This window comes from Sceloporus occidentalis, unplaced genomic scaffold (assembly GCF_023333645.1).
Source record: "Sceloporus occidentalis isolate IW3139 unplaced genomic scaffold, rSceOcc1.0.p SCAF_208, whole genome shotgun sequence".
NCBI lineage: Eukaryota > Metazoa > Chordata > Lepidosauria > Squamata > Phrynosomatidae > Sceloporus > Sceloporus occidentalis.
Genome location: NW_028317188.1, coordinates 1,445,138 through 1,457,115, shown reverse-complemented (window position 1 = coordinate 1,457,115; position 11,978 = coordinate 1,445,138). Strand labels below are relative to the sequence as shown.

Here is an 11,978-nt window from a genome sequence, read left to right as displayed (position 1 = left end):
CGAATGCATGGGACACTTGGTATCGCTTTCAAAAGATACCCTGTGTACACACATGCCACATGATGTAATGCAAATATTCCACAATACACCTTTCCTTTAATAGATCTATGGGGGAACAGGTAGTTCTTATCATTTTCAGTGGGTTTTTTGTGCATTACAAGTACATCCTCTATTAAAAGAACAGTAACAGAAACCCAATTGACCCCTTTGTTAATCTGAATGAGAGGTATTTAACACAAGGGATTATTACTCAAGTTTTCCTGGTGCCATATGTAATGGAGTCTTGCATTAATGACTATGAAGATCTTTCTTACCACCTTGTAGTAAAGACTTAAGGACCCAAAGAAGATGTATATGATCATAGAAAGCTACATAAAATATGTGGATGAAGATCTCATTTTGTCTCATTGTTCTTTAGAAGTAGTACTATTAGACCTCGACTAGCACTAGCATAGACATTTTTGTCATAAAAGGTGAAAAATCTGTTGTATAAATTCGTTCTCCGAATGAAAACATAGGATACTTCACCTCACCAGAAATATTGTACTACCTAATGTGGTGTGAGGTTGCACTGTTAAATGTGTTCAGGACTAGCTAGCCTCGGATGAGTTACTTGACATATATTTAGAGTAGCCAAAGTAGGAACCATAGGCAGACAGCAATACATACTAACGGCTGGGGAAGTCAGCAGACCAAGGTCAAACCTAGAGCTTTACCATGAAAGCCCAAGACCTGTGGAAAGGAACTTGATGTACTCAGGATGAGCACACCATCTTTAGTGTAGACAGCACATGGCTGTTGGATAATTTCATCCACTTGCATTGGGTTTGTCTGACACCTGTCTACACTGTATTTAGATGTAGGCTATTATACAGCTGCATGCTTAGACATGTCCCAAGCTGAGACTCAATGCGTCCCATCACAAATTTAACAGCAAAGTACTTTTCAGCCATCCTGCAAGGCAGACCGTACACTGAAGTGTGCATTTTCAGAAGCGATAAACAACTTTTTAAATCATATTGAAGATCAAAATTCTAGAAAGTATAAAGAAAAACCTTCTTCATGTGTCAAGACCAAAATGGTAGCGCTTTCCCTTGAGAACGTTTTCAGTTAAATAACAATCCTTATTTCATAGGATAGAGCCTTTTTTAACATGTTAACATTTCCTTTTCCTCTTTACATTTTCTCATTCCATGTGTCATATAAGTGATGGAGGAGGTGATTAACTGGGTACAAGCAGTTGCCTGGACAGAGCATCCATTCTCCATCATTGGTTGAAACTCATACTTTGTGTCAAGATGATCCTGAACTACTCAGTAGGTACCGGCAGCTGTACTTACCAGGGTTCCTGCCATAAGGTTGACCTAGGCAGATCTCTCAGCTGCTTCCCAGGGCATATCCTGAAGATCTTCTCCTTACATTGTGCTTTCTGTGTTCTGAGCACTCTGACTTAACGTCACATCCGTGTGCTCTGGTTCAGAAGGACGTGTACAGAGGAGACACTGTGTCAACTTGGCACAAACTCCCATAAAGTGAATGAGCCAATTTGAAGAGGGATCAAAATATCCCCAACCAGCCACAGAGCAGTGGCTAGTAGTAGGCCACAGAATGCCACGGGGTATTGGAATTAATATCGAAAACAAAATACAAATTATATGAAGCAAAAAAATGTCAGAAGGATTGAATAAGAACTTTCAACCATTTAAGATGAAACCTATATATAAATATTTGATATGTTATATATAATAAAGCACATTTGACATAATCAAATATGTAAGATGTGAGTTGTGATTGATGGAGTGGTGTATGATGGAGTAAGTATGTTTAAGTGTAAGTGTGTTAGAGGGTGTGTATAACGCTTAGTGTAGGTAACTGGTACTGAGGAGACTGGAAGAGTGAAGAGGCTAGGAACTTCGGAGACTGTCCTGCAAAGGCAGCACTGGTCATAGTATCAGGACCACAGTCTAATGTAGGTCACAACAGGCATGGATGCCCCCGCTACATAAGGAAGGCCTGAAATTTGACTTACTCTTGATGCAGAGGATGAGGAAACGTAGAGAATTGCTGCGATCAAGGCACTGCAACCGAAGTAGGTCCTTATAGAGTGTATGTGTAAGTATGCATGTGTACAAGGGAATGTGTGTAAGTGTGCTAGTTTGTATGTTAGTTATTGGGAGGGTGGAAGGGGCCAGGTAATTACTCTGCTCCCCCCCCCCCCCGTGTGTATGATGTTAGAGTGGGTTTTAGAGTGAGTTTGCGTGTTAATATGTGCATGTTTTTTAGTTATGGAGGTAATCGAAAACATACTGTACCCAGGCGCCACTAACCTCTGATTAGAAAAACCACAGACGTTAAATAGTTCATTAAAAAAAGCAGCAGACATGCTGGGTCAGCCTGTGCGGTGGATAGCCTCTGTTTTTTGGATATATGTCCTCTGGCTCTAGTTTCACGACGCACACACCACATGGACATCGTGAAACATGGCCTGTGCAGCGCATGTGATTAAAAGTATGTGTATAGTATACTTGGGAATACCATTTACTTAATGCAAAAATTTTTATTTCTAATGGTTTATCGTTATTAGAAATAATTATTGCTATTTTCCTTTTCTTGTGTTACATAAGGCCTACACCATTTGTACATTATCTAGTATTTATTTTGTATGAGTGCCAGGCGGCACTTTAAGGCCAGTGGCCCCCTGATGATGCTTTTATGCTCACGTAGTGTATGCGGCCAGGCATATACAGCAAGTGGCCACACACTGCAGCATCTGATCTGCTGCTCCAGCTGGTGAGCGTATGGGGCTGTTGGCCAGCGACCCACAAGCATACCTGGGGATATTCAGACTCGGCCTACCCGGAGTCCTCCCATTTTGAGGTCAGTGGGGGTCCCCTAATGTCAAGAGGTCCCGCTGACATTGGTGGGTGGTCTGCTGACATAAATGGCCCACTAGAGGCCCACTTCCGCAACTCAGAGTTTCTCCATGGTTATCCGGAAACCCAGAGAAGCGCTTCACCCGGATTCCCCAGGCAAAACCTGAGAGTTCCCAGGTATGCCCACAGGCATTTGCCCAGCGTACCAGTCTGGGTCCTTTCAGTGGTATATCTATTTAATTTATCTATTCATGTTTTAGGAGTTACAAATTTAAATGTGTAGTGAAAATGTGCGCGTTAAGATGTATATGAGGTTTCCAGTATGCCTAGGGAAGAAATATCTAGCTGATCTGCTCACTTCTTGATATCCATGATGCAGTATAGGAAGTAAAAAGTGCAACAAAAAACTGCTTCCCCCAAGATTCTCCAAAAGGAACACATAATTCAGGACACTGTATCGTTTCAATATACAGTACTTTTCAATCTACAGTTGCAAAATCTTACCCAATATATTTCTTTCTGTTCTTAGGCATGAGATCCAAGATACACAACTACCTACCCTTGCTTATTTTTTTTTTTTTTTTTTTATAGTAACTGGAATCTTTAGAATAACGATTGCATTACACGATTATGTTTAAAATTTTATGACTTCAACCCTTTCAATGTCAGAATGTTCCGCAAACATTCTGTAGTGTTGAGTTGCTTTCCAATCTGGCGCTCAAAAGGTTAGCTGTTTGACAGTTTTGAAGAGTAGGCTGTAAAGGTGACATAAGGTCAGGGGAAAACAGACATGACATAATGTAACAGGATGATCTCATGGTAAAGGAGCCCAGGTCATGTGCAGGAAGCTACACCTGTTCATTTGGAATGATGGTCTTGAATCTTCTGAAAGAGAAAAAGGAGGAGCTGTCCCTGCCTTCTCCCTATAAAGTCCTCTGTCATTCAGGGTCGAGCTGGACATCTTTTTTAGCCTTCTGCTAAGATAGCGATCAGTGATTCTCTACAGAGAACGTGCTATTTGAAAAAAATATATATTTTGAGACTAAAATATAACAAAAATACCAAATTTTAGGATTTATATTGGTTTTAATCCCCAGTAGCTCCTAGGAAACCACATTTTGAGTTTTCCGGTGACATTTTTTGGAATCACTTTTTGAAAATGGAGGATGAAGTGAAATGGGCCACTGAACTTATCGATCAGAAGCTGGAACTTGAAAGTGAGAATGAGGTGAGTCCTACTTGAGTCTATCAATGAAGCACGTGGTCATGTTTACTGCTTCATTCGTAGGCGAGTTGTGCAATGTCTTTGAATAAAGTTGTCTAATTTAATTTTAATTATTAATAACACACATGTGAAATTGTGATATTTTATTAGTTACATGTATATCTAATTAATAATAATCATTAATAATGATAACCTAGTAGTCGATTGAACTGAAAGTGGTCTTTGATGGTTGGGTAATTAAGGTGCTGGATGGTAATGAAAAATTTCATTCAAGTGAGAGACTTAACGTACTTTTGTACGACAGAGATAACGTAGAAAAGTAATCAAAATAGCTCCGAACAGAGGGCATATAGAGTTTTCTCTCATGAGAGTGATATTTCTCAAAGTTACAAAAGTGTTAATTTAGCAGAATTGAGCCTAATGGAAATGTTTTATCTCTGACATTGGTGAGGTTGATTGGCGCATGGACTGTTCACCAAACGGCTCCAATGTTAAGCGCCTGGTGAAATCCCAGCGTAGGAGCTTGACTCGAAAAAACCTTCTGGACCTGAGTTACATCGTATTTCCTCCGAGCTGAGGGTAATAGGGTATTATACTGATCTTGGTAACATCCTCACTGAGTTTTCGCCTGAGACTTTATCACCATAACTAGAAACCTTCCAAATGACCCTGAAACGCTTTAAATATTAATCTCTTCATTGCCTATCATGGAGATTCTATGTAGCAACTCATGAAATGCGTTAATACTGGTCCTCGTGAAGATCTTGATGCGTCATTATTCAAAGATAACATGCGCTCAAACAGGGATATAAAATAAAACTTACTCGCAGCAAAAGAACGAATTAGGAGTCTTAGATATCATCAGATGAATGTATGCATATTTCGGCTACAGTCTGTGCGACCTGATATTTTTACTCTGAGACCCTGGAATTGGAGGAAAAACCCTGAGAGTCGGGGTAAAAATGCTCAGAGTTCCCATTTAACTCCTGAACGCATTTTCCCCATTAAAAAAAATCTGGGTTTCTATTATTCAATTTTCATACCGACAAATCTTTCTGTATTAATCCACTAACAAGAGACTTTTGTAACACAGATAAAGAAACCTCGATTCCGGAAAATAGGAGTCATTGAAATAGATTCCAATCAGTTAAAAGAGGATTACAAGCAGCCAGTGAATAAAAGTGTTGCCAACCTGAAGGTAATACATTTTATGTATTTTTGTATGTTTATTGGATTGGTTAAGAAGGAAAATGGAACACTTTGTAATTCTGCGTGGGATATCCACTAGTTGGATGAGAATCTCTCCCAAGTATAACCAAGTCTTATTTGGTTTTCAATTTACTAACTTTTGATTCATCTACCAATTTACTTTATGTTTGTTCAAAAATATGTACAAGAAAGTCACTGTGAAAACAAAATGTAAGGCACATGTCTCAAGAATCAAAGAGTTCCAACTTTTTTGCCTTGCTACTCTCCAAGCTCGATTCCCCCAAACCGCCCGCTGCAGGTTATGTATCAGAATTTCAGAAGAGTTGTCCAGAAAAAGTCCTTTATACAAAAGCAAAATCCACGGGGTATTTATATAAAATGGAACATTTAATCCATAATTATAAATCCAGAAATATTAGATGATCACCTAACGCAGTTAGTCTGTTAGCATGGACTTACTCATAGGTCTGATTCCAAGAACTTACTCCGAGCAACTTTTTTGAAATTCAAGTACGTGTGTCAAGAATCTTTAATATTGGGTGCATTTTAATAGAAAAGATATGGGGCTTCCTTTGCAGTAGCCGAGCTGCTAGCACATGTTGTTTACCTATATATACCAGCACAGAAGAATATTATCTTGTTTTGATATATATATATATATATATACTGGTATATATATATTAGCAATTCATGTACATCTGATATGTGGTTCTACTTCTCTGGATGGAATGTTTTACTCCAGGGGCTTCCTCAGAACATCCAAGTTGGCTTAAAGCAGAAACTCAATATATTTTGTCCCATTTTATCCATTATTTCCAATATTCCATCATTTCACCTAAATTAATTTTTAAAAGTGAAAAGTAAGGCTGCTGGAAACTATCCCCCAAATGTTAATTAAATAATTACTATTACTGTTAACTACTTGCAAGATACTCTGCAAGAGTTCTGACTTATAGAAGTTCTCTAAACAAATAAATATTATGAAGGAAATTCTGTCTACCATTAGGCCGCCTTCTAAATTAGTGCAAACTTTACTCCAAATATATAAAAACACACCAGAAAGTGTTTTGACCTCATGTTTATTGCTGCCGATATCAACATTAACATTGACCTTCACTGCCTGCTGGTCCATATACACGCTCATAATATGACATTGGGTAACTTTGCAGGCTGATGATCGAGTACGGAAAACCTCAGTGGATTTAAGAAAGGAAATCATAGATGTTGGTGGTATCCAAAACCTCATTGAAATCCGCAAAAAGAGACAAGAGAGGAAACAGAGGAAATCTCAGATTGCAGCTCCGCAACCAGAACCTGAGCAAGAGGAAATCGTAAGTGCTTCTGTCTTTAGTTAAAGGAGCTAAAGGAGAAAGTCATAATTGCCAGATTACTCAATAAACATTCTCGAAACATGACTTCGTAGGAAGCGCATAGGAAAAAAAACTCCTAAATAGGTTAGCAGCAGAACCTATAGACAAGGCTGTAAATAATTCAAGGAACGTTCAGGGGAACTGCATAGTAATCTTCACGTTATCTTCCAACATTATCCACTTCGTAGGGAGCACCTGATCCGAACACAGTAGTGATCAATAGGACAACGTCTAAAAGGGGAATTAAAAAGAAAACATACATTAAGTCTATAAACAAAAGCTGAGTTTAAGTTTACAGAACGCCCTACCTCTTGAAATGTAGTAGAAAATGCAAGATAAAGGTTTATGGTAAATAATTAATATTCTGTCACATACACCATGGGTCAAAGGCCATTTCAGATTCGACTGTATGGTCCTAGAAATGACTACAGTGGCAATGGCAAAATGTGTGTAAATAAAATGTATTTAAGTTGGAAAGTAAATAACAGAAAAGGTGAATGAGGAGAATAATGTTGGGGTTTATGTAATAAATATTTATAGACGCTCGTTGAACGTGGTTCTTGCATTTTAGACGGGGCCAGTCAGCCCTGAAGCGTTCCTCAAAGCTTCTGTTGAAGGCAAGATAAATATAATTGAGAAGTTCTTGGAAGACGGTGGATCTCCAGACACGTGTGATGAGGTAGGCCTAAAATTAGAGTCCACACGACTAATCTTCTTGGCGTGGTCAAAACGTCTAGATAGCTTGAGACCTGATAGTAACTCTGTAGGCTTCTTGGACTCCACAGCGAATTCCATTCTGAGCCAGAGTCTCTCACTTTCTCATATGTTTCTCGGTTCAATTATGTAATGACAAACAGCATTATCAGGATAAGTCGTTGGCAGCGGGGCTTTGCGCTTCATCTCAGGCAGAGTGAAAAATGATCTCTTCATGAGGGATCTTAAGTTAATTTAATGCTGATATCTGGGAGCATGTTCTGTTATTGGAATCATTGGGTCTACTCAATGGGAACAGACAGTTGTCACTAATTTAACTCACATGTCAACATAGGTTTGCCGGTTAAATGAAGGACACCCAACAGAACATGCTGGGACTTTTCTTAAAGGTTCCGTGCCAACTATTCTGCTTATTATAAATATTAAACCTGAATTTAGCTCCAGAAACACTATCCCTATTAGTTTTGAATTTCCAAATTCTAGCAGTCATGTGACACGGGAATATAACAGTGATATATTGAAGTATTAATTCAGTTGCTATTATTATATTCAAGTACATAAATCGGTTGCCATTTATTTCTAAGTGTATGTACATTAATAATATATATATGTTTCCTTATACACAACAGTTCAAGAGGACAGCTCTTCACAGGGCATCCTTGGAGGGTCACATAAATATCATCAAAAAACTTATAGAAAGTGGATCATCAGTGAACTTCAGAGACAGGGTAAGAGCCATTTCAAGAGCAAAATACTTCTACAAAACAAAAAATAATAACAAAAATGTATAAAATGTCATTTAATCACCCAATTAAAAGCACGTATCATGTACTGAAATACATAAGAGGCCGATCAGGTCAGGTGGACGCTCTGAAATATTATTTTCTGACTTCCTGAAATATTCTTTTAGCGATAATCTTTACTTAATATTATGTCATTTAGAATATCTTCAGGTATTGGTGACCATTATTGAATTTTCTTCTTCTTGTAGCTGGACTGCACAGCTGTTCATTGGGCTTGTCGCGGGGGTCGACTGGAAGTCATAAAACTTCTTCAGGATAGCGGAGCTGAGATCAATGTCAAGGACAAGGTAATATGCTTTGCGACATTGCGGTAAACGGTGATGGGTGATGGTAAATGAATTATTATTAATAATAAATATGAGAAGATGTGAAATACAGAACATCTACAAGTTACCAATATAAATTCAAATATACGCACATGCCCAGTAAGCCTCAATATCTCTAAGACCATTAGAAGAAATAATGGAGCTTATTTTGAGTTTTCAAATCTGCCATCTTCTTTGGATCTTGTAACCTCCTTGAATTAATTGAGATACATTACACGAGAGCCTACAGGAAGGTAGATGACATATGGCTCTTTGGCCCAGTGGATTTGTAGACCAACATGGGAAATAAAAGGGCATCGATCGATGGAATGATGAAGCCTGAATTATTGTACACATGATTATAGCTCTAACAAGTTACTTCTCCCGGTTTACAGCTGTTAAGCACTCCTTTACACGTTGCAACAAGAACTGGCCATGCTGATGTTGTGGAACATCTGATTTCTACTGGGGTGGACATCAACTCCAAGGACAGGGTGAGGGCAGATCCCAATTAAACGGTTCATTCATGTTTCTGAGTCTGAAAGTCTGAAAGGAGCAAACAATTAGATTAAATAGTTAATGTATGTTCCTGATGTTTAACAAAGTGGTAAAAAAAATGTTTTCCCAATGAATGGAGTAGCGTTCTGTAACCTTCTAGGGTTCATGTTAGGGCATCCAATGACCTCTTTATTATGCATTAAACAGGGTTAGCTTGATCTCTGCCAGAAGAACTCACTGGGGTACGCTTTGCCTCAACTGTCCCTTAGGAGAGTAGGCCCCTTTTTATGACCCAGATCTATCTGTCCCTCTTTTCTCCCCTGATGGCCCTTATTTCCAGAAGCCTAAAACATCTGGTAGGTTCTATAGCCCTAAAAGACACAATAATATGTGTAGAAACAGCAGAAATTGGTTTATAAATCAATGTGTGCGAATAAAATACTATTCTTCTTCTTCTCAGTTACATTTCAATATAGTCAGATAAAAAAGTCTTAGTAAAGCTCTGCCCCTTGTCATGTCTCTAACCGTGGCCAAAACCCCCCAAAGTGCCCCTCTCTGGCCATTCGAGATGTTTATTGGACTAAGCAGCATATGTTTGATTACAGGAAGGTGATACAGCTCTCCATGATGCAGTCAGACTGAACCGCTACAAGATCATTAAAATGCTCATGTTATATGGAGCCAACATGATGACAAAAAATATGGTAAGTATTTGTGACGAGCTGGGAATGGGTGAGAATGCTGTAATAGTATTTAACTTAAAAAGGATTATATATATAATATAAGTCTATTTCAAAATAACTACGAGACACTCATCTGAGAACTGGTGGGATGTTACCATTGTTGTCCCACATGATGCTTGAGGTCCCCTTGCAAGCTTTGTGGAGTGGCCCCTTCTCTATGTATGTAGCCTGTTTTGGCCCTAAATGGCCAAACATTTTACACCCCCTAAGACATGGGACTCCACTGAATTGCCATGGTTTCAGGAGCATATGTTATTCCCCTATATTAACTAATTCAGAGTTATTGCACTTTTCTAAATGGATAGGTTTGGCACTTTCAGGGGCAGGTAGAGCAGGGTGCCCCCCCATAACTAACACACACTCACTCTATCACACACGCTTACCTTGCTTATAGCCTGTCCTCACTGAAACATTAAACATATATCCAATAAAATAAGTTAGGCTTTTTCAGATATACCCACCTTTACAGATGTAGGAAGACCTCAGCTGGATAACTTTGCCTGAGCTAGTGTAAAGAATGACATTGTTACTTTAGAAGCAGATATATTGTTAACCTCCACATTCTCTGGCATCATCTAAACCTTCTTCTCAATCCACCAGAATGGATATAATATTGACAGAAAATAAGCACTATCCCCTAAAACAATGTTTATAACTAAACTGCATCCTTCCAAAAACAATGAATGTGAAAATATCAATTAATCGGCAAAGCTTTGCTGCTACGTTGTGTGAATGAATGTGTTGGATGGCCGGTGCAAAGGTAAATGTGCTGTCTATATGATCCTTTGTATACATTGCAGAACGGCAAAACCCCAACAGACCTGGTGCAACAGTGGCAAGCAGATACCAGAGAGATGTTGGTGAAAAGAACAAACGGTGGGGCAGAAAAGAAGAGCGAGGCGGAACCTTGAACAATATGGCGATTCTTCATCGTTAGAGACACCGGCAATAAGCGGATGAATGTGAATGCACATGCTGTAAACTATTTTTGTAAATGTTTTATTTAGTTTATTTCTGTAAAATAGTGTCTTTCTTTGTGTTATATGATATTATATAGCCTATTAAAATACAATTACTTTGAATGGTCTCAGTTGTGAGCATGTTACGGATATATTCTATAAATCATTGCGTTGCTAGTACTAATGGAATACCCTATATATTTATATATAGTGGGACATCTGACCATTACACCAACAGGGACGTTGGTGACATCGCATTCTAAATACATAGACATTAATATGTAGCTATAATGGCTTCCACTCTTCTGGGAAGACTTTACACAAGAGTTTCTTTGGGAAGTTTTGCCCATTCATCCAGTAGAGCGTTTGTGAGGTCAGGCACTGATGTTGGACGAGAACATGCGCAATCTCCGTTCGAGTTCATCCCGAAGGTGTTGGATGGGGTTGACGTCAGGGCTCTGTGTGGCCGGTCAAGTTTCACACCAAACTCATCCAACCATGTCTTCGTGGACCTTGCTTTGTGCGCTGAGGACACAGTCATGCTGGAATAGAAAAGAGTCTTCTCCAAATTGTTCCCACAAAGCTGGACGCATAGAATTGTCCAAAATGTCTTCGTATGTCCACTTCAACTTATCCAAGGGGGGACCACCTACTTCATCAAAGTCTCTGTTGGTAATGATCAGATGTCCCAATACTTTTGTCCATACTGTGATATATAAGATTTATTTGCCTGATACAGTAATATGATGGGTTCCAGAATAATTGTAATTAAATATTTCATGGTATTTATTGCGTTAAATTCTATCACAGTTTACAGATCAGACATTTGGTATTTAATTAGGAAAGTGGATTAGAGGATAAACCAAAGAAGTGGTTTATTTAAACAAAGTGCCATTTCTACCCAGAAACCAAAAAAAGTGCCATAAAGAGGACGCATCCTAATGCAATGGGGACTAGGCGTAGAAAGGGTTAATTCTTACTGCCCTTGGTTTTTTTATGCTGCATATAAAGCTATATCTAGTAGCCAAAGCAGCACAGAACAGGTCTCCTGCAGCTGCTGATCGGGTTCTATCTGAAAAGGAGACCTCTGAGATCTTTAAGGCTCATGTAACGTCTAAACACCCCGCCGGTGAGCGGGGCACGGGTAGGTACATCGGTCTCCCTCACTGGTTTAATCGGATGACCGATCTTTCTACCCCCGAATCCCAGAGCTCAGCGGTAACCCGTTCACAGCGGAAGTTATTCGTTAATCTGTATCCAGCCTGTCCGCAGCCGGTGA

General features: G+C 39.1%; 1 protein-coding gene across 1 annotated transcript; it reads left to right on the top strand.

The window, feature by feature from the left end:
- The first annotated feature begins 4,032 nt into the window (after positions 1-4,032).
- On the top strand, positions 4,033-10,651 carry LOC149277641 (uncharacterized). The gene is made up of 9 exons (XM_089502684.1): positions 4,033-4,101; positions 5,192-5,296; positions 6,477-6,638; positions 7,249-7,356; positions 8,021-8,119; positions 8,383-8,481; positions 8,895-8,993; positions 9,603-9,701; positions 10,541-10,651. Exons 1-9 carry the CDS (start codon positions 4,033-4,035, stop codon positions 10,649-10,651), a joined length of 951 nt encoding a protein of 316 aa, XP_089358810.1.
- The last annotated feature ends 1,327 nt before the right edge of the window (positions 10,652-11,978 follow it).